General features: G+C 44.7%; 1 protein-coding gene across 1 annotated transcript in view; it reads left to right on the top strand.

Moving 5' to 3' along the window:
• The window catches only part of Me3 (malic enzyme 3), a 167,385-nt gene that overhangs the window by 75,841 nt on the left and 67,624 nt on the right, over positions 1-23,920 (top strand). Inside the window, exons 2-3 of the mRNA XM_048360363.1 lie at positions 8,456-8,589; positions 10,107-10,256. Of these exons, the coding sequence (XP_048216320.1) occupies positions 8,456-8,589; positions 10,107-10,256 (284 nt within the window). The remainder of the gene's footprint in view (positions 1-8,455; positions 8,590-10,106; positions 10,257-23,920) is intronic.

Here is a 23,920-nt window from a genome sequence, read left to right as displayed (position 1 = left end):
TAGATTTTTATAGACTTTTCTTCTTTTCTCTTTAGTTCTTCCCTCAACAGCCACAATGAAATGAACACTCTCATTGGCCAGAATATGGGTTATTTCAGAACTTGCTACTCAGAGGCTGGGAATGTGGCCTAGTGGCAAGTGTGCTTGCCTGGTATACATGAAGCCCTTGGTTCAATTCCCCAGCACCACATATATGGAAAACGGCCAGAAGTGGCGCTGTGGCTCAAGTGGCAAAGTGCTAGCCTTGAACAAAAAGAAGCCAGGGACAGTGCTCAGGCCCTGAGTCCAAGCCCCAGGACTGGCAAAAAGAAAAAAAAAAAAAAAAAGAAAGAACAGAACTTGCTACTGGAGAGAATCTATGCTGAAACCCTAGCATTATGAGACATTCTGACTGCAGTACTTGCAGAACGAACCTACAGGCCAGGTGTGATGTGCCTGTAAAGCCAGGTGGAAGGAGGAGGTGAGAGGATGCTGCTTTGAGGCCAACCAGGCAGGGGGTGACAGGCAGGAGAATCACCTCTGTGGCTGGCATCCGGAAAAAGAAACAAATGCCAAGACCTTACCTAGAAATTAAAGTAAAGCAAAGTGGTGGGAGGGTGTGGTTCAAGTGCCAAGCAAATGGGAGGTCAAAACCCAGTACTGGCTGAGAATATGGCCTAGTGGTAGAGTGCCTGCCTCATATACATGAAGCCCTAGATTTGATTCCTCAGCACCATAAACAGAAAAAGCCAGAAGTGCGCTGTGGCTCAAGTGGCAGAGTGCTAGCCTTGAGCAAAAAGAAGCCAGGGACAGTGCTCAGGCCTTGAGTTCAAGGCCCAGGACTGGCAAAACAAACAAAACCCAGTACCATGAAGAGAGAGACAGAGAATTGAGGTGAAAATTACTACAAAGAGTCCTGGGGAGAAACTTTGTTTGTTTTTATTAGACTTTCTGCCCCCTCTTTCCTCTTCCTCAGAGGTTTAATTTGCATTTATCTTTCATTCAGCTATTCTTTTTTTTTTTCTTTTTGGCCAGTCCTGAGGCTTGGACTCAGGGCCTGAGCACTGTCCCTGGCTTCTTTTTGCTCAAGGCTAGCACTCTACCACTTGAGCCACAGCACCATTTCTGGCCATTTTCTGTATATGTGGTGCTGGGGAATCGAACCTAGGGCTTCATGTATACAAAGCAAGCACTCTTGCCACTAGGCCATAGTCCCAGCCCTCAAGTATTCTTTTTAAAGTTTTTCTTCTTTCTTAATTTTTAAACCACTATGAAAGATGTCTCACTTTTTGTGAAAGGTTCACCAGCCTCCCACCTTGCTTTTCTTCTCTCAGCTGCACTGGCCACAAGACCAGGCTCTCAAACTACTCAGATGCCTCACCCCTGCCGCCTCGCAGGTGCAGGTGCGCATCTCTGAGTTCTTGCCTGTCATGTAGCTTATCATCAACTCCTATTTTCCCAGCTCTGCCCAGCCTGCTCCACACAACAGACCATCACGCCCTGGTCAGGCAGATCAAGATGTCTACACTGTGAAACCACAGGCAGGATCCAAGGCCAGAGCTCTATCTAGTTCCTCAACCCATGCTTTCCACCAGGATCGACAGCAATATAATGTGGGGAAATCTACCCTACTTCATTCAGGGTGTATCTCGTTATTTAACTGAAGTGAAAAATAAAGATTTGGAGTTTTTGTCATACTTGCCACACCTCAAGCGCTCCATATCTCCATGCACAGTGGCAAGTGTAGAACATTTTCCGCATGCAGCACTGAGCAGAGTGCTGTGCTGGTGGAATAAGGCGGGCAGGGCGCTCTTTGCTCTAGGAAGGGCTCATCTGAAGCCTACAGAGAGCAAGATCCTTTTATGCCTTTTCATGAGTAGTTACTAAGGAGCTAAATAACACTCATTATATAGGAGATACTTATTTTTTGTTGTTAAACGAATTCATCCATCTGTCCTCCATCTATGTGTTTATTCAATGCTTACTCTGTACCAGCTACTGGGCTAGGCAAAAGGGACTCATACTTCATTTAGATACCGTCTCTGTCCTCAAGAAATTCTCTCTCTTGCAGGGAAAATAAACAAATGCTAAATAAGTATTTTTCGCTTGAAATCAAAATGTTATGTAAGGGCTAGGAATATGGCCTAGTGGCAAGAGTGCTTGCCTCGTATACATGAAGCCCTGGGTTCAATTCCCCAGCACCACATGTATAGAAAACGGCCAGAGGTGGCGCTGTGGATCAAGTGGCAAAGTGCTAGCCTTGAGCAAAAAGAAGCCAGGGACAGTGCTCAGGCCCTGAGTCCAAGGCCCAGAACTGGCAAAAAAAAAATGTTATGTAGGAAGTTTATTTTGGCACATCAACTGAGAAAAAAAATTAAATTGAAAATACAAACAGAACTTTGTTGTTACTCCTTTGTCAGGTATGTAGGTGGGAAAATGTTCTCCCATTCGTCAAGCCATTTCTTAAGTTCAGTGACTATTTCCTTTGGTGTGTAAGATTGTTTTAATTTGATGCAATCCAATTTGTCAGTCCTTGCTCTTATTGGTAAGCAGTTGGAGTTTTATTCAGAAAATCACAGCTTTGGCCAATAGGGTGAATGTTTTCCATTAACATTTCCTGAAGCAGCTTCAGAGTTACAGGTCTTACATTAAGATCTTTGACCTACTTGATATTGTTGATATTTAGCACAGGATGAGAGATCGGGATGCAGTAGAGTTTTCTGGGCTACTTAGGGATTAATTATCCAAGTCCAATAACCCAACTGAATAAGTACTTTTGTTAATTATGCTAAATTGTTTAGAGTCAGTCACCTAGAATGATTTGAAACTACAATAATTGTAGCCTTCTTAATAAAAACCCTTGCCAGGAGCCGATGCCTCACTCAAGTAATCCTAGCTACTCAGGAGGCTGAGATCTGAAGATCGTGGCTCGAAGCCACCCAGGGTAGGAAAGTCCCAGAGACTATCTCCAATTAGCCACCAGACGTGGCGCTGTGGCTCAAAGTGGTAGAGCACCAAAAAACTCAAGGACAGCACCCAGGTCCTGAGTTCAGGCCCCACAATCAGCAAAACAAACAAACAAAAAATAATGCTTATCACAGATTGGTCATTTACAGAGATGTCAGCATTCATGTTCCAATCTGATGTAAAACCCCAGCGAAGTCAGCAGACTCAGTGAGATGATGTAATTCCATCAAGATCACAGAGACAACAGAGAACTGCACATAGGCTTTCTCTCTCCCTCATCCCTCTCCCGCCCCATGCCTGTACTGCCCCTGGGAGTGCACACCTCTGTGTACTGACTATGCTTCCTTTAATCCCATGCCAACAAATGGACCCAACCAGAATATAAATCTACACCTGTCACAGATGGAAGAGCCCATGCTTCACACACACACAAGCTGAGCTCAGCCTAGTCTTTGAGCCCAAGTCTGGCTTCGGGGTTTGGGGGTTTTTGTTTGTTTGTTTGTTTGTTTTGGGGCAGTAATGAGCAGGTCTCTTCTCCTCTCTCAGGGACATATAATGTATTTTTGGATAAGTAATTCTGCACCTGCACAAAGAAGCAAGTTCTGGAAGAAGGCCAAAGCTTGTGTTTCTGAGAGCCTGTATGTCCATCCCAGGAATGTGTTCAGGTCCCTCATAAACCTGGGAAGCAGACCGGAACAACTGCAGCCTTCCTAATCCCACTGTCTCCAACCAGGAATCACATCATCGAGACTTCACAAATCCCAAACAAATAGAATGGAGAAGGGCTATGCAAAAGGAGGAAATGCCTTTCACTTCTCTCACAGCTAATCTCCTTTCCTTGAGTAGCCGGAGGGCCGACCGCTCACCGTTTTTTCCAGCTGTGACTGCTTGCTCTGCTGCTCTGTTTGATGGATGGAGGAAGTTGGTTCTCACATAGCACTCAATGCAGAGCATGACATCATCATCTGTGGACCAGGAAACCTTGACAGTTACACCTGCATCTGCTCACCTTGCCTACCAGCAATGCTGCTGGGGAGAGCAAGCACACCTATGCATATGCGATGGGCCATTTACTGAAACTCTGAGGTAGACGCACACACCTGTTTGCAGATGGATTGAGTGATCTTACTCAAATACAAAGGAATTCTGAACAGTAGCTGAAATCATTAGAATGCCCGGCTCCGATCAGAAAAGGCCAACCTGGGCAACAACAGTTTCTTTTAAAAATTATTATAAGTATAAACTAATTATACAAAAGGGTTTCATTGTGTGAGGCGGACGTGATAACCACTACACTACGGAAACAACTGTTTCATTGTGATATTTATGCACATAGTGAATAGTATGTGTGACATAAACGTATATAGTTTACTATAATGTACTTGATCAACTTCACCCCGTCTATAATATTATTTCTCAATCCTCCCATCCTTCTTAAGAGATTTTAGTGGATTTCACTATGTAGATAGAATATAATTATTATAGTTCACATTGTAATATATATTATAGCAACTATTATAATATATACATTTATATTAATCTGAATTTACATATAATATTCACATACACTATCACCTTCTCCTTTCCCCTTCTTCCCTTTGGTGCCCTCAAACAGTCCCCCTTTTACACTCATGCCACATTATTTCATTTTGGTTTAGATTCTACAGATGAGAAAAAAACATGCAATATTTGTGTTTCTGAGCTTGGTTTATCTTACTCAACATGTGATGATCTCCTGTTCGATCCATTTTGCTGCAAACATCAGTCAGCAACTTCTTCATTCCATCCAACCTCAAGAATTGTGGATTTGCTCTGAGGGGACAGCATGAACTTGGGGAACATTTGGGTCTGAATTTTACTGCTGTTTTTTCTTGCTCTGTCACCTTGGAAAAATTACCTCTCTAGCCAAAATTATCTAATCCACAACATAGGAATTGCAGTCATAGCTTCCTCTCAGGGTCACTGAGGGATTAGATGAGAGGACAAGGGCCTGTGTCTCAGTATCTGACCCAAGCCCATGGGTATCTGCATGTGGTAATCATTGATGCTGAATAAAAAATGTTATTATAAAATAATGATGGCATCCTTGTGCTAAAACCTGTGCTCTGCTTCTTCGCCATCTAGTTTATTACCTAATAAATGCTCAAGAAATCAATTGAAGACAAATTGCATGAGTTAAACTATACAATACTGCCTGGTAGGAAGCTTTGACTGTGGACTGAAAGCATGGGAGAGAACTGGTTAGACTATGGTTGGCAGTGTGTCTTTTAGGGGAATGATGCCCAGAGCTACAGAGGCAGAAGTCTTGTCTGAGCCCAAAGTGTAGTAGTCACACTTAAATGTGGTGATATCACTTCAGCTCCTGTCTTGCAGACCTTTGTCCTAACAAGCTCTTAACTGTCCTGACAGCTCATCTCCAGCATCTGCTAATGAGTCCTCTTGTGTCACTATCTTTGAACAAAATAATAATAGTAATAAGGACATGCTCATTAGCAATCTCTACATGTTGGTATTTGTGCTAAAGCATTTTACACACACGAAACCAGCAGTATGTTATCTAAGTGGCAAATGTGGCCCAGGACTGCTATTCTATGTTGGTCCACAAGCCTAATAGACTCCTGAGGTCAATGACCAGAGCCTATTCTCTTGGACTCTCCGGTGCCTACTATAGCAAGTGTGGCATGAGTAGGAACTCATGGATGCTTGTGGAGACACTGACAAGCGCTCTGAAGGTCTGTGAGTCCAGAAGCACAAGGATCACCATGCAGGACTGGGCAACAGGCTTTCTGTGTACGTGTGTGGCAGAACCAAGAGTGGTATGCCAGAACTCAGGCTCTAGGCACTGTCCCTTAGCTTTCAGGCTCAAGGCCGGCACTCTGCCACTTGAGCCGCACCTCCACTTCCCACCATTTTTCTGATTAATTGGAAATGAGAGTCTCACACACTTTTCTGCCTGGACTAGCTTCCACTGCAGTCCTCAGATCTCAGACCGCCAGGGTAGCTAGGAGGGACCCGGTGGGAAACAGGCTTTTGGAAAAATTCAAGCATAAGGAACAAGAAAGAGCACTTGGAATCCTCAAGCTCAGAACAGCAGAAGGCTAAAAGAGTACAATCGACGGCCTTCCTGCCTGGCCCTGCCATCTGATAATGGAATCTATTCATCTCTCTTCCTCATACCTAGTTTTGTCCTAGAAACCTGGACACATGTGTCCATGGACGAAGTCCAGTGGCTTGGTTTGAGAAACGTTAGGAGAGATGAACAAAGGATTAAAACTGATAGGGCATGGACACCGGACAGTTGGAATGGTCACAAGGGTACAGATCAGTCTTGGAGATAAATGTAAATTCTAATAGCTTCCCTGTCTGCGGTAGTGAGTGGTCTTAAGAGTGCCTATTTTACAGTCCTATTTTAGAGCCATGGTACAGCGACACTACTTGCCTTTCTGCCTTGCAAAGTTGTAAATCTGAAGTTCCCTTAGCACTTGCTTTAGGATGAAAAAGAGCTTCTAGAAGTAATTTCTTTAAATCCCTGAAATTACCAGTTGCTCAACAGTCATTCTTTTTCCTCAAATACAAAAGAAGCTGATGGAAGTCAGCCAAGAGACACACTTAGCCTTGTAGAGAGTAGCCCACTGTTACTAAAACCATCGTGGTCATTAACAAAGATGATGTCATGATTAAACGTCTGGGCTCTCCGGTATCCCTGGGGCCATGGAGCTGCAATCACAATCTCCACTAAGGCAGTAAGCAGCCAACTTTCTAACGGTGTGTGGTGAAAGCGCCCAGTCTCCAGGGCGAGGTGGTTTCCTGAAAAAGGATCCAGGAGCACAGTGTTTCTCCCTGCTCGCGTAGCTGGTGGCCAACACAAGGGATTTATGAGCTGGTGACTCTGCTGAAGAAAAGCTTTGGAATTTTATGTGTGGTAATACTTTTGAGACGTCTCTGTGAGTCATACTTTCAAACAGTGGGACCTGTCCTAAGACAGATCATTCCTAGTTCCAGCAATTCTGGAAGAAGGAACGATTCTTCAAGGTTTTCAGAAGTTAAGTTGCCATTATTACTCTATAAAAATGCTGAAGGAATCCAGTAGTAGAGATCACTAAGTTATAAAACAGAGAGGAAAGGGAGCACCGCCGGGTGGCCTTTCACTCCCTCCTCCTGCCCCACTGCAACACACTGCCATTCCTCTTCTTCATGCATCCCTTGCCACCCTTTCCTCTCCTGTTTTGTTGTAAGGCAAGAAAACAGAGAAAACACATTTTGGAGGTCAAATCTTAGAGTCTTTATCAGAAGGCCAGTGACTGCATGGTGGATTCTGGTCTCAAAGACACTGTTAGGAAACTGAGCCATGAAGGCCAGAGAGGAAAGAAACAACAAAAGGAGTACTCACAGGCCAATTTAGCTCCAATGGAGAGCTGAATTAAAATGCCCTGGTGACCAGAGAACAGCCAAGAGCCAGGACACAAGACAGGAACATGGAGACGCATGGCATGGCGGCATGGTGCCTGAGCTGGTTGGGCCTCAGTAGAATCAGATCCCGGGGGCAGGGTCACAGGAAACTCCCAGTCCCAGACACTGGACTGACAGCTTCAGTAACCTATCAGCCAAGTGCCCGCCCCTGCCTCCAGGGATTCGGGTACACCCATCACCTGGGAGGCAGTGGCTTCACCTTCCCCCACCATGAAGACAAGATGCCGGACCATCCACCATGTGGCCAAGATGGCGCTGGTCAGAATGTACTCATTAGTGATAAGATGTATCCTGATTTAAGAAGTTATAGGATAAGAAATAATAACCATGTAGCTGCAGAGTGTCAGATAAACTCTCTTCATTAACCACCTCGTCTGCAATGAAGGTTGTAAAATGCCCCTCCGAAGTTCTTTGTAAGAGTAGAAAGATTGGAGCTGGGCACTGGAGCCTCACACCTGTAGTCCTCACTACTCAGGAGGCTAACTTCCGAGGCTCACAGTTTGAAGCCAGCCTGGGCAAGAAGGCCATCAGTCTCTTGTCTCCGTTGAACCACCCAAACAGCCCCAAGTGGATCAAGTGGGAGAACACTGCCCTTGAGCAAAAAAGCTCAGGGACAGAGCCCATGTCCTGAGTGCAAACCCCAGTGCTGTCACACACACACACACACACACACACACACACACACACACAGGAAATCTGAATAAATTATGAGCAAAGTAATGCAAGAAATCAATAACCGGGGGAACCTGGTGAAGAAATATATGGAAATCAGTTATGCAAATCTAAAATTTCTAAAAATTTTACAACAACAACAACAAAAAAAAAACAGTCAAAATCCAAAGGTGCAGCTATTTCCCCCACTTTTAAATATATATAGCCTCACAGTAACTAGCACAAGATTGTCTCTACCTTCAAAGCAGGGATGGGATCGGTGTCCTTTCTACTGAGTCACACGAATTTCTGCCGGCTTCTGTAGCCCTCTCTGGTTTGTGTCTTCCTGAAGCACCACTTACATGTGTTTCTTCCCCATGCTCCCCAGGGCTTGGCCTTTACACTTGAAGAAAGGCTACAGCTTGGGATCCATGGGCTACTGGCCCCCTGCTTCCAGAGCCAGGACGTCCAGCTCCTCAGGATCATGAGATACTATGAGAAGCTGCGGACTGATCTGGACAGGTCAGTGTCTCCGTCTGCCGCTGTCCAGTCCTATTTACTGTGGCCCCCAGAGAGTTGGGGGGTGGTTACTCTCAACCTCCAAAAGGCTGAAAGATCCCAGGTCCCACTCTGAGCTGAGGAGCGAGCATCTCCCTCAGAGACAAGAGCTGTGACCATAGAGGTGTAGCTAACAGGATCTTGGAGAACCAGGAAAGAGACCCCGTGGATTCTGAGAGGTTGTCCTGCAGTGTTAGAAATGCATCTGCCCCAGAAATACTGAGGAGACGTCATCAGACAACAGTGGCATTTAGGGAGAGCACTCCATTGAAAAGGGAGAGATGGACCAACACTGTAGAGATGGGAATGCTAAGGAAATGGTGAATCTGAGGACCATGGGGGGTGGGGGGGTTTGGACAGGAGTCACCTTGGGAGGAACCTAGATACCAGGTGTTGGGAATTGTGGGCAGGTTAACAACCAGCCTCCTTTCTCCTCACTGGAGATGTTGATACAAAGAGCCCCATTTATGAATCTTGGAGTCAGTGTTACCAGCTTGTCTAGAGGAATTAGTTGTCTATTAACAAGCACAGAGGATTTGAGCACAGACAGCAGTTGCCCAGTTTATGTTTTTATCTTCTCTTGCTATTTCACAGTTGAGTCAGCAGAACTTAATTTTATCTACAAGACTAAACTCTAGTTCTACACTGAGTCCAGTCCATATTCTACCACTAACGAACAAAAGCTTGTTTGCCTCTTTGGGTCATTCTCCATCTGAACAATGAGTATGTCAAAGGGACCTAACTCTTCCTAACCGTGAAGCTCAAGTGCATTGGTCTCTGTAATGTGCTCAGATTCATTCTTGACACACAGTAAGCCCTGTGGTAAGAACTCGTTAAACAGATTTGTCGCCTTGTAATGAGCGCTAGCAGACATGTAGGATTAAAGTAAAGCTTCCCTCTGTACCCACAGAGTTCAGTAGTGGGCGGAGCCTGCTTCCTGACCCTTGGGTATCAGGAAAGGCCAATTCAGACATTGCTCATACGCTTCCTATTTTCTTGACCTACTCTACGCCAGGTCATTATTATGTGACACTCATTCCTGTCCATACAGTCATACAGCCATCTTGCACAGTAGCTGAAAGTAAAGATTTTGGAGTTAGACTACTCAAGTTCAAATCCTTACTTTGTCATGACACTTTAAGCAAGTTCATTCTTCCTCCATGAGTCTCTTTGTCTCTAAAGTAGCTAGAATTGTAGTACCTACCTCACCAGGCTTTGCAAATCTTGAATGAGTTAGTGTAAACTATTTAGAATGGTGCCTACAGTACATATAATAAGTACTGTAAGCAGCTCATACTACCATCATTTCCTAGCTGTTGCCTTCATGCTGAATACAGATGGGTGAATGTGCCCTTGCGGTTGAATGGACGCCCAGCTGCTTTGCACTACCTTGCACGGGCTTCTCCCTCACAACCCAGTATCAGCACCTGGCCTCGAACCTGTGTCCCTGAGACCAGCTGCTTCTTCTCTTCCCTTTCAAGGTACATCATTCTCACGACCCTCCAAGACCGGAATGAGAAGCTGTTTTACCGAGTGCTTAGTTCAGATGTGGAGAGGTTTATGCCCATTGTGTACACGCCCACTGTGGGGTTGGCCTGCCAGCACTACGGCGTCATCCTTCGACGGCCTCGGTGAGTGGGCATGCCCGAGGGATCGGGGTAGGGAGGAGGCCCCACAGAGCACAATGAAGACACACTTGATTTAAAACACGTGCCCAAGAAAAGTGGGTCACGGGCAGAGAAATAGGCTGAGGGAGTAGCTAGCAAAGCATGGAATCTTCCCCATCTTCAAATAACTGCTCAGCGTGTTGTCAGGATTGGCCGGAGCAGTAGTTCACATTGTTCTCGCATTATCTGATCCCCACACACCCCTTTTCTGTTCGTCTCCAAAGCGCCTACTGCTCTCCTGGCAGTTCAGGGCAATGAATAATGGAGTGTTGGAAAACACACACAAATGATATCGCTGCCTCAAAGAACCAGGATACCTTCGCTTGGGCTTGACTCAGATTCCATTAAAAAAAAATGTATTTTACTAGGGGAAAAATTGGGATGGCATTTTCTCCCAGAGCTAAAGAATTTGGGGAAAGGGGTGAGGACATTTTTCTCCAAAAAGCAGTTATTTTTATTTAGGTTGAGTACAGAATAGTTTTGAAAAGGAAATATAATGGAAGAATATCCAGTGTTCTCAATGAAAGGTGAGTCGCTATTATAAATACATAGCGCTAGTATTAAGATTAAGGAGCTACATAGCCTGGGTTAGAATATACAAAGACATAATTTGCTCAGATGTGTAATTTGCATTTATATAGAATGCATATATCAGTGTTTGTGAATCATGTGTTCTATAGGGAACATGTCATGTCATCATGGATCTATGGTAGCTTTTGTTAATTTTGACTCGGCCATGAAAGATGGATATGAAGAAGTAAGTGTCTACACTGACCCCAAAATACCCCTTCGCACACTCATTAGAATGGTTCCTGGCCCCTTGCGGGTGGAGTGGGATGTTGTAAACAGGCTGAGTAGACTGGACAAAGGTTCTCCCCCAACCAAGAGGAATCCTTGATTCCTTCTTGCCAAGGAGGGGAGAGGTTCGGACTAATGGGAAGCGGTTTCAGAACTAGGTCTAGGCCCACTCTTGGTCCTCTAGCGAGTTAGTGATGAACAAGGCAGTGACAGCAAAATGGGGTTCCATGTGAGTAGAAACAGGTGCCTGTAGTCATTCACCCCAGAAAGCCAGGGCATTCATGGGGGAGGTAGACAGGGTGCTATAGAAGCTGGGCACACGTGCGAAACATAGGCATGCCCAGTCCCAACAGGAAACCTACAGATGAAGTAGAATGAGGAGAAAAATATCATTCTAAAGGCCAAATACTATCCTGAAAATCTTTCCGTATCTTATTTGCTATGCTTCTCCTGCACCAAGGCGCTACAACCATCCCATTTGCAAATGTGAAAGCTGATGAACAGAGAAATAAGTTGCCCAAGTCACACAGCTATCAACCCCAGGGCTCCGCCCTTGTGACGGAAACCATATAGTGAGGACCACGGCACCTCTTGTACCATACTCTCTCACGCAGGCCTGTAAGCCATTTGATGGGCAGTGAGCTTGGTGTGCCATTGTAGTGCCAGGAAGTCTGCCCAGAAGTCTAAGGCAGGGGATTGCCAGAGACTTTTTCTAGAGCCTCCCTGCAAAACAAAAAATTACCCAGCCAGGTCGTAGGCCTGCAGTGGGGTGAGGCGGAGGCAGGCTGCTTGGATTACTCCCTCACAGTCAGCAGACTGCCTGCCTATGTGTTGCACGAAGCCCTTCTTCAGATGATTACCCAATTAAGAGATTTGACATGTGACATTTTGAGCGGTTGCTCTAGGTTTCCATTTGGCTGCTTTCCAAGGGCTGATTTCACACCTGCCCTCCTCCTGAGGGAAAGGAGAGTTTAGGCTCAGGCCCCAGCCCTGAGCCTTATCTGAGGTCTGGCCTCAAATGGCTTTGCGGATTAGCATCTGAAGAGAGGACAGCCCTGAGGCCAAGAGGAAGAGAGCCAGGCCTCTAGGTTTCTGCAAAGATAAACATTCCTGCCAGGTTCTTGGGAACAATGGAGGCCTCTGTGAAGGCCTGGCCCCCACCAAGGTTAATTAGGTCCAGCTGATGCTAACATGGAGCCTCTCACATGCCTGGGCGCTGAATCACCTCACTGCCAGGAAGGAGATGCCAGTGTCTCAAAGGTACCCGAGGGTCTGGCCGTTAGACACAGCAGAGGGTTCTGGGAACTGCTGGAGCGCCCACACCCTGCTCTTCCTGCCCCTCTGTGCCCGTCCTCTGCCTGCGTTCCCATGGACCTGATTGCAGAAATGCTCCCAGAGGTCATTTGGAAGAAGTGAAGGTCACAGGCGAGGCTGGTAGAGGCCAGGGCAGATCACAGCCCAGAAGAGAAACAGGAGAGGACGCCAATAGGGTGCCCAGGGTTGGGGCCTCAAAGAGGAGTCCAATGGAGTACTCTCAGGGGGGCAGTTTTTATAGTAAGGGTCTCTGCCGGCATTTCCTTCTACCGGCCCCACCCTGGCTCTCTCCATTGGCACCCAGGACATTGTGGGGAGAGTGTTGGCGTAAGAACTCAGAGCATTTCCCACCATGCGCTTGACCGGCCGTGTCTTTGCCTTCCTGATCCGCTTAGGCTCCAGATGATATGCACACACTTGTAAGCTGCACACTTGGCATTTCAGTGGGAAGTCCCCTTGTGGAAGTGGGAAGAAGCTGCTCATGTGATAGAGGTATTAAAGAAAAAAATTGTCGTCATGAAAAAAAATTGTTCACGATACATATAAAAGATGATGAGGCAGATTTTATTCAAGAGGGAAGGAGCCATAGGAATAGGGACCACTACAGTGATTTTTCACAAAATGGATTCAACTCCAACAAGAACATGTGGGGAGCAGTGAATGGAAAGTTACTAAAAATAAACTAAATAAATCAGGCACCAGTGGCTCGTGCCTGTAATCCTAGCTACTCAGAAGGCTGAGATGGGAAGGTCGCAGTTCCAAGTGGTGCTGTGACTCAAGGGGTAGAGCACTAACTAGCCTTGAATAAAAGAAGCTCAGGGACAGAGCCCAGTCCCAGAGTCCAGGCCCCAAGACCAGCAAATTAAATAAATAAATAAATAAATAAAATGGGGGGGGGGCGTTCTTGGTGAACTGAGTTAGTAGGATTATTGAACTAGGTAATAAGATTTCAAAGTGGTCAGATATCAACAGTGAGGTAAGTTTGCTAAACTGACTTAGCAGGAGTCTTTCTCAAAGTGGGTTTTGCACGGAGAGAAAGAGAAAGCCTACTACCAAAGGACAGAGAGACGCTGACTGTCTCAATTAGTCAGAAAGGACTGAGGAGTCTTGACCAATGTTTTAGTCAGAGAATCTGTCACACAGCTGGATTGTGAGTAATAGGAAGAGCTTGGACTTTGAAGTCAAGCTGTCTTGGCCTTGAACCTCGGCTTCTGATGACTGTGACAGAACACACACACACACACACACACACCCCTCATTCTTCTCATGTACAAAATGGGAATAATGCCTTATGCATGTGACTGCTTGTGAAGACTGTATGGGATTCCACATTAAAGAGCCTTGCCCTCATGTGGTCCGCGGTAATGAGTTGCCTGACTTGTCACCCCGATAATGTGTCATCTGACTTAGTCATCCTACCCAAGAATGTGAACTAAGGGGATCTTAGCTCTCTGAAATACCCACACCATACTCTGTTTGATTCCGACCTTAAATTCTCTGTATTTGCTTACCTAGCAAATTCATAAGCAAGTGAAGACTTAGAGGTTTATTTTGGTGGACAGAGCAATGGCGCTAGAGTTCTGAAAGTAGTCTGTGATGAATGAGAAACGCTAGAATAGGACTGGTACTTGACTTTATGTAGTTGGAGGCCCATGCAAAACACTGGAAGATGTATTTGGGTTTGGACAACACTAGCACACCTTGGCTCTGAGCCAAGCTTCTGTCTTTCTTATCTACAAACAGGTGGGTTTCTGTACGAAGACCAGTAGGCCAGTCACACACACACACACATACACACACACACACACACACACACACACACACACAGTACATTAACAGTTGCCATTTATTGAATGCTTGCAATGCCTGTGGTGGACCATGGGCTAAAACTTTATGTGCATTATTTCTGAGCTAAAGCTAACCTAAGACATTACAGCTAAGCTACAGCCAATCCCAGTGGTTTCATGAATTTATAGCCCTGTTTCTTATGACCCTAGTAAAAAAAAACATGATGCCTCAGAGATAAACAGTTAAAGTGCTAGCCTTGAGCAAAAAGAAGCCAGGGACAATGCTCAGGCCCTGACTTCTAGGCCCAGGACTGGCAAGAGAGAGAGAGAGAGAGAGAGAGAGAGAGAGAGAGAGAGAGAGAGAGAGAGGCCCTTGGTGGACAGAGCAATGGCTGTGGAGCCCGGAGGGTGTCAGTTCCTCATTAGTAACCATACGTCCTTGGAACCTGGCTACTCTACCTCCCAAGTTTGGATCACAGAAGCATTGAACCATGTGGGATTCTTACAAAAATAGGATGAGCTAAATGCATGTGACCATGCTGTATCAAGTGCAATGTTCCTCAAAAACTGAAAGGATTATTACTCATTTATCTCTTGTCTCTCACGCTAACCCCTGTAAAAAGCTACAGCTCATTCACCTCCTTGTAGTTTCCTACTTCATATCTCTAATGAGCCTCATTTTCTTGTATTGGGGCATTTTTATCTTCAGCCTCCACTACCGCCTCCTCCATATAGCACACATTCAAAGGCTCACCCCGGGTCACGAGTAGCCATGCATTGAAATACAGGTGTCGACATCTTGACCAAAGCTACTCGGGAAAACAGATATAGCCTCACTTCCAAAATAAGAAGGCCCCTGATAATTACAACATCTAGTGTTTGAGTACATCACAATCTGGATTCCCACTTAGTGCTTGCTGACTAAAGGTACACACACACACACACACACACACACACACACACACACACACACACACCTACCTAGCACAACTGGAGCAGGCAGAAGTGAAGGATTAGTTAGCATCATGAAGCCCGCCTCATCTCCAGCCTCAGGGCACTGAAGTACTGATGCCTTTTGCCAAGACTGCTCCGTGTCCAGTTCCACCCAGACTCTTCTGCCAAATTCTTTCTGCTGTTCTGCTAGAAAAGCTCTTTTGAGGAGAGGAAGCCCAAGGTCTGCAGCTGGGTCTGATTAACTTCTCCTCTGTCCCTCCTAGTCCTTCAGCCCTGGGTGCTATGGGAACAGCACAAGATCAGGAGTTAGGAGGTCAGGTTCTACCCTAACTACCCCTCCCTGGCTGGGAATTCTAAGGCAAGTGCTTGAGTCATTAGCCTCGCTGCAGTAAAGGTGGCAGGGTTAGGCTACGTGGTGCCTGTGAGCTCTTCCAACTCTAACAATAGTTAGAAATGACTCCTTAAAGTGAGGCATGGTCACGTTGTGTGTCTGAGCCTGAGTTTCCCACCTTTGAAGTTAAGACGATGTCGTCTGAACAGCTATTCTCAGTGCATGGAAAGTACATGGAGTCTTCCGAAGTTCCCAGAGAGATTCCAATGGGTAGCCAGGGAGGAAATCTGCAGACTTGAGAAATCTCTGTGGGTCCTCCAAGCTTAGATCTTCCACGACTGGGGGTGGGGGGGTGGAAATGATAACCTGCATTTTGTTTTCCAGGTCCCCCTAACCTGGAAGTATATGTGACGATCAGGCTCATGATAACGTAATAGAACTTTCATCTCTAACAGAGGCCTCAGCAAATTCAAATCATTGAGCTTCGCTGCCAAATTCCCTCATGTCTCATTGGGGCAGGGTTGCTAGGGAGGGTGAATCTCACCACCTTCTTCCTCCCTAAGTTTCCTGCAATCAACACATATGAATCATCGCTCTCCCAGGCTTCACTAGGATTCTACACACACACACACAACACACACACACACACAGTGTAATCACCCACCTTGAAATGGTAATAGCAGCCCACACATCTGATATCAACAATTGATTAAACAGAAACAAACATTGTACTTAAGGGTGAATCATTTGGACAAGTATGTGATTTGGGTGGCATGCCTCACACAATGAGGGCCAACTGGAGACCTTTCCAAGAATTTGAACTGAGATAAGAGATGATTTTTCCATTTAGAAAGTGAAAGGAAGGCAAAAGGATGCCATGTTCAGATCATAGAGTCAAGGCCTAGTGAACCAAAGGCAAACACCAACTATGGAGAAATAAAGAGAAGCAAGAAGGAAAAGGAACGAATCTGGGGAGAGAGAGCAGAGCAGATGGAAGAGCAGGAGAGGGAAAAACCCAGGCAAGGACAGTGGTTATAGCTTTCCGTCCTGGCTCCTGTTTATAAATTTACAATGCAAACTCATTCCTCAGAGCTCACTGAAGCAAACTGCTGCTTTGGGAAACTAAAAAAACCTAATTGAAAAGAAGAGCTATGAAATCATATGGCTAGGATTAGTTCTTGATTCTCTTGTTAACAGATTGGATGGTGCTAACAGATTAAAGTAACTCATCTCAAACCTTAGCATGCCTTGGAATCATCTGAAGGGCCTGTTAAAGAACAGATTGTGCAGCTCTGGGAAGGGCCCAAGAACTTACATAGCTAACACTGTTCAGATGATGCTGAAACATCACCACTGCAGGGGCCAGGCTTTGAGAACCACTGAACTGAAGGATGGTGAAAGGAATCACCACACTGCTAAATAAATACAGACCATCTGAAGCAAGCCCAAAGAGTAGACACTCCAGACCCCATTGTATGTTAGAAGCAACCGCTAGGCATCGTGAGCTGTGGGTTCTGGTTCCAGTTCTTGTTGCCAGCCAGCAGTTCTGGAAATCCTTCCCCCTTTCTGCGCCTCAAAGTCCCTCATCTATAAAATGAGAGGTTTTTGTTAGGGGAGCTTAGGGGCTCCTTCTAACCCTAACAATCTCTCATTTTTGGAGCAAATTAGAGCGCTGTAGCTATAAATTTGTCTCTTAGGGCTTCTGGCATTTAAGAGAAAAGAATGCAAAAGTGGATGAAAATGCATACTTTTCATTTTCTGACAAGTAAAAGCTTGCAGGCTTATCTGCAGGAGTGTCCTTTTGGCTGAGAGCATGGATTCACAAATGAGCAGACAGTGAGCTTGCTGTCCAGGGTCTGTTCAGTGCGTTGGCTTCAGGATGGATGGTGGAGTAGATCTAAGCAAGCTAGCATGAGGAGTCCTCCCAAAGCAGGTGGACGGCTAGCTATTATTTGACCTAAATGTCACCCAGAATAAGCCATATTATTCTTGAGTTGCAACATGGCTGAAACTAGAAGAGTAAGCCATATTATTCTTGAGTTGCAACATGGCTGAAACTAAGCCACCAAATAAATAGCTAACACTATTAATAAATGGACAAAGGAACTAAATAGATACTTCCACAAGAAGTAAAAATGGCTAGTAAATACACGGAGAAATGCTCAATATCTTAGCCATACAGGAAATGCAAATAAAAGTAACATTGAGATTTGATCTCACTCTGGTTAGAATGGTCATCATTGAGAATATGAACAGCAATAAATGCTGGCAAGAATAGTGGGGAAGAACCATTTTACACTCTTGATAGGAATTTAAATTAGTGCAATCACTATGGAAAAGCACTATGATGATTCCTCAAAAAACTAAAAATAGAATTACACTATGACACGGTCATGCCATTCTTGGGCATTGATTGCAAGTTAAAATACAACAAAGACACAGCAAACATCCAGTGGATGGATGGATCAAGAAACTGTGTGTGTACGCGAGCACATATACACATACACATATACCTGAATTTTATGTATCCATCAGGAAGAATAATATTGTATGATTTGCATGGAAATGGATGGACCTGGAAAAAATTATGTTGAATGAAGCAAGTCAGATTCAGAGGAACAAAGGGCCCATGTTTTCTCCCATATGTGAACATCGGATAAAAATACAAGCCTATATGAAAACACAGGACTGTGTGCATACTCAAACTAACTAAAGTATAATGTGCACAGGACTGAATTCCCATGGTCTGTCCTTTGACAATTAGCAGAAAGTAACAAAATGAATAGTCGGAAGCTGAAACATGTCTTGTCTGAGGGTTGAGGTTTAAGGGGAGGGGAGCACTCAAATGGACAAAAGAAATGTGGGCAAATACAGTCATAATGTTCTATGCACATATGTGAAAGATACCTTAACAGGATGGATAGCGTTGAGAGAGATGGAGAAGGATAATGTAAGGATATCACTGGTTCAAGATACATTTTATTCATAAATTAAAATGCTGACTTGAAACCCCTTTGTAAAACTATTTCAAGACAATAAACATACATAATGTAGGTGGTAGAAGATAGATTTCTCCAGCTTTATATATTTAGATGATCTTGCCCTCATCTGAGGGCAAGTGAATTGTTCTGTGAATTGTTCTCTGAATCCCCCAGGGTCCTCATTGAGCAGTCTCTTCAAGCACTTGCTTGAAATTCCACATAAAGGCTGTGCTCTGAGCCCCATACCCCCCATCTTCTGCTTAAATTCAATAAGCATTCGTTGAGCATTGTCCTTATGGTTGGCCACGGTAAACACATGAAAGACCCAGAATAGTAGTGTATTCAGGGTCTCTGAGCTTAAGGAATTTACAGCTCCGATACATTGTCCTTATAAATTGACATGTTGAATTGAAACTCCTTTGTGCAACTATTTAAAGATAATTAACAAAAATAAATTTTAAAATGTGGCGTGGGTTCCTAGAACAGCTCTAAGAAATTGTAAGACAGAAGTGTAAAATGGTTCCTCCCCACTACTCTTGCCAGCCTTTATTGCTGTTCATATTCTCCATGATGGCCATTCTAACCAGAGTGAGATCAAATCTCAATGTCGCTTTTATTTGCATTTCCTGTATGGCTAAGGTAAAGAGCATTTCTCCGTGTATTTACTAGCCATTTTTACTTCTTGTGGAAGTGTCTACTTGGTTCCTTTGTCCATTTATTAACAGTGTCAGCCTTGGCTTTCCCACAAGCACTCAGTGGGTCCTCAGGAGTCCTAGCCTATCATAGTGGTTCTGCTGCCAGTAACTGATTTAGGTGCAGACGCCTGACCCAGGCTAGAACGATGTAGGAGTGATCTTCCAGAGGACGTTGGGGATGGTTTTCCTGCTCAGAGGAGAGACCTTTCTTTTCTAGATATCCTCACACCGGCCTGAGACACCTGGACTATGAAACCATAATCCCATAGCCCTGAGGGAAGCAGCCCAATGTGGAAATGCAGAGAACTAGGTCTTTGGCGACACTGTTGAGTCACTAAATAAATCCCAGAGGCCTATCGTTCTAGACTTCCTGTTATATAAAGTAAGTTTTCTTTTTTCCTTCTAGTCAAGTCAAAAGGCTCTGTTACCTACAACTGAAAACATGCCCCCGTCCCTGAAGGGTTACTAGTATTGCCAATGTCATAGGACACCTTCCATGTGCTCTATTCATTCAGGCCCCCCAATATCTCAATCCCATTTTCATGAAGAGGGACATAAGGCACTGGAAGTTAAACTAAAACAGCTGCTATATCAAGGCCACTAGAGTCACAGTTCCCTCCCAGGTCCGATGGGTGCATTCTGCTCAGCTCCCTATAGCGGTCCTCACTTCATGAACTTGCACTTACGAGTGTCGGAGCGGCTGTCTCCAGCACAGAGTTTGCACTAAGTCAGGCCACTCACACCCAGCCATACAAGGAGATCACACCACTGCACTGGGTAAGGAAGTGCAGGTTGGATGAAAAGCCAAGGGAAGAGCTAGGATCAAGCTGGTCAGGGGTCATGGTCCCCTTCTGCGTAGGGGAACATGGAGGTAGAAGCATTTCATGAGACGGATAGGGATTTGAGAACTGAAGAGAAGAGCCCAAGGGGAACTATGGAGAGCCAAAAGCTGGACTGTGTCCTAGGTGTGGAAATTAAGAGTAAAAATCAAGGATGGAAGTGGAATCTGCAGTACCTAGAGATTGGCCAGTGTAGAAGTGAATGAGCCAGAGTTGTCGGTTTGCAGACTGTGCTGTCATGGACTGACAGTGTGGAAACTGAGATGGATTATTAGCTCAGTCACAACTCTGGGAAGTCAGAACATACTATAGTTCTTCAAATGAGAGGTTCAGTGGTGAATGAAAACTTGCTTAAGGCCATGTGGCTAGTAAGCAGGATCTGGAGCCAGACTGAACCCTTCTAAGGTCATTCCTTCCATTTTTACACTCATGGATTGTTAAAAAACCAGCATTCTGAATTGTGTATGTTGCCATACTGTGTCCAGTCTCCCTCCCCCCACACCCCACCAAGAATATAGCAAACATATTCTTAGATCCAGTGAAACTAGCAACAGGTACCTGCAGGAGCTACACACATCATCCTCAAGGCCAGGGTCCCTTGCAGCAAGACGCTGAGATTCGGGGCTGTGAATGGCAGCACCAGGTCAAGGTTCTTGATTAAAGAGCCTGAAGAAGAAAGCCAGGGCTCTACCCAGGTTCCTCACAAGCGCACAGGCAGCGCCCTTAGCTTCATGGAAAGGAAACACCAAGCACTTGACGGAGTTTCTGCTCCCACAATATTGGATTCAGTGGATGTGTGGATATTGAATGGCCTCCAGGTTTTAAAGCTCCGTGCATGGCCTGTGGAGTGCATTTAGCCAACACAAACATCTCCTGTGTGCCCCCAAGAACATTTAGATAACTCCCTGCGCAGAGTTCCCAGACAGGCTGGGCCACTGGTCTCCTAAGAGGCCTTTAAAAATGGAGTCAAATCTGTCCAGGAAGCAGTAGGTGGGACCCTGCCTTTGAGCAGGTTGAGTTGGCTAGCTCTTAAGAGACCCCTGAGCTCTGCATTGCAGTGAGTTTGCCCCCCCCCCCTGCACAGCCTTATACTGGCAGGATCACAGAGCTTTAAATCAACCAGCTCAAACCAAGGCCAAGAAGAGGAAGTAACACCCAGCCCACCACCAGCACAAGTCTACGGGAGTGGCAGGATTAGAACTCAGGTCTCCTCCCCCTTTCTCGTCTCCAACGTACATATAAATAGACGTTGTCTCCATCATCCAAATTAAATTTAACTCACAGCTCTTACATTTATATAGCAGGTTAAAATTTTAGAGTGAAAAAACAGTCATTCCAACTACCTTGTGAAACAAGTAGGAAATAATCTAAGAGATTAAGAGACTCCCCAAAGCTATACAAATGAGTAAAAAGGAATTGAACCTAGAGTTTGGGGCCTTTCATTTTGCCATCCAAGATGCTTTCTATTGTTGAACCAGCAAAACCGAAGAGAAGAAGCTACAACTGCACCTCCCCACACCCAACCCAGGACCCACCAAGTGTTCCTTGCTAGAGGAACAGGAAGGATGGATGGGAGGATCAGCAGACAGAAGAAAGGAGACCTATTCTATCCCCCAATGACTTCTAATAGAACCCCTATTATCACCCATGGCTTCTTCCTTAAGGACAAAGATCTCTGCCTCTGTTTAAAATGCGCTCACTTAAACTTTGTTTATAACACTAATGCAAAAATGCTTTGATTCCTCTCAGAATTTTCAGCAAGAAGATTTGCATAGGTCATGGTAGGCACTTGGTACATTTCCTAACATTCAATTATATTATATTTAAATGCTGGCATGGGGAGATAAAAACAGTTACAAGTGTTTCTATGTTACCAGGATAATTAAAAGAATAGGCTTTACTCATTATTTTCGAACTAGCTTGATCCTAAATCCGGGCCTGTAAATTGGGAAGAAACAAATAGCTTGACTGAGATGAGACTGTGTCCTACGTGTCCAGAACGCATCGTTTCAGAGCATTAATAACAATGTCCAATCCTCATCATAAACGAGGCTGAAGAGATTGCCCTTTCCTCCCGGTGCCGGGGCCCCGGGTGAGCCAATCAGCTCTTCTCATGGGCAGCCAAGCATAGGGATAGCGATCAGAGGTTCTCATGGCAGCTTTCTAACTGACGGGAAGACCGGGTGAAACTGTAGTGAGGCTCTTTGGATTGCCTGGGGATGGAGTAGAACTATCCAGTAGTGACAAGCAGAAATATTTCTCTGTTTAGGCAAAGAAAGTGCAGGAAAGTTGAATTCAAGTAATAGTAAAAAAAAAAAAAAAACCAATCTCTGAAAAGCGCTAGCTGGAATAATTAAGATGAGAAGCAAGTAAGTGAGTTTTGATGATCAGTACAAGAGAGAAGTGTAATAAGCTTCTTGCAAGGCCAGTGCTTTTACATTTTCCTAAGAATCTACCCGTGAAAAATTACTAACTGTAGCTCCCTTCCCCAAGGTTCTGCCTCACTGTGTCAGGAGAGGGGTCTAAGAATCTCCATTTCAAAACAGTGCACAACCTGGTCTCTGAAGGAGACCTATGGACCGTATTTTAATAAGCACTACAGAGATTAGCACAAAGCATCAGAGAACAGAGCCGAGCTAGAGCCCACTCAACTCTTCTCACCTCACAAAACAAAAAAAAACTTACAGAGAATAAAGACTATATTCTACTTAAGCAATTTAAACAAAAACCGCGTTGGATTACTAGTGGTTGACATAACATCTTATATGTTGTAATTGCTTCTCAGTTTATATGTTGTAGTTGCTTTAACTTTTTTATGGACCTGGGGCTTGAGCTCAAGGTGAGATACTGTCCCTGAGATGCTCAAAGCTAGTACTCTACCACTTGAGCCACAGCTCCACTTCCAGACTTCAAAATTTTGGGAAGTAAGAGTCTCGTAGCCTTTCCTGTTGGAGTTTGATCTTTAGATCTTAGCCCCCTGGGTAGCTAGTAAACTACCAGCACCTGGCCATTGTAATTACTTTTAGTCTTGCATTTTACCATATACTACATTAACTGATAGAAGCTAACAGTTTTTGCTTTGCTCAATGACCTTTCTGTACCTCATCCGGGTGACAAACCCTGCTTCCTCCTCAAAATCCATCCTAGATATCTCTGCCTCTTACTACCTCCCTGGCTCTGCTCCCTCTTCTCACCTGCAGAATACTTTGTTCTCTCTTATGTCTACCCAGTGCTCTCAGCTATATTCTACTACATCATTTACTTCACTCGAATTTAATAGCCATTTACAGATCTGCTCTGCCACTCTCTGCTTGTTGGACAGGGAGCTCAATCAGAAAGCATATCTTACTCATCTTTGTTTTTTTGTCTTTGGTCCTGGGGCCTGAATTCTGGACCTAGGCTTTGTCCATGAACTTCTTTTTGTTCCAGGCCAGTGGTCTATCACTTCCACCACAGTGCTACTTCTGGCTTTTCAGAGTAAACTTATTGGAGATATAAGTCTCTTGGGCTTTCCTGCCCAGACTGACATCAAACCATGATCCTCAGATCTCAGTCTCCTAAGTAGCTAGGATTATAGGCATGAGGCACTGGAACCCAGCTTCTTACTCATCTTTATGGCTTTGTCTTTTCCCTAATTCCTGCTGTATCATTTGTTATATGATTGAACAGATGGAGAAATGGATGTATAGATGAATGGATAAATGGGTAGATTGACTGGGTATACAAATTCATGAGAACAGAAATATCCAAGGATTTGCCTACTGAAATAAATATCTCAAGTACTTAGAATAGTACCCATTATGTAGAGGGATCTAATAAATAATTATTGAAGTAATTAGCAAATGTTTTTCAGCTTAGACAACACAATAGAAACAAAAGAATTGGCTTAGTACGTCTCAAAATGAAATATGAATTTTATTGGTGGCAAC

The sequence above is a fragment of the Perognathus longimembris genome, chromosome 13, assembly GCF_023159225.1.
Source record: "Perognathus longimembris pacificus isolate PPM17 chromosome 13, ASM2315922v1, whole genome shotgun sequence".
NCBI lineage: Eukaryota > Metazoa > Chordata > Mammalia > Rodentia > Heteromyidae > Perognathus > Perognathus longimembris.
Note: the sequence above shows the minus strand (reverse complement) of the source record. Positions and strands in the feature narration are given on the sequence as shown.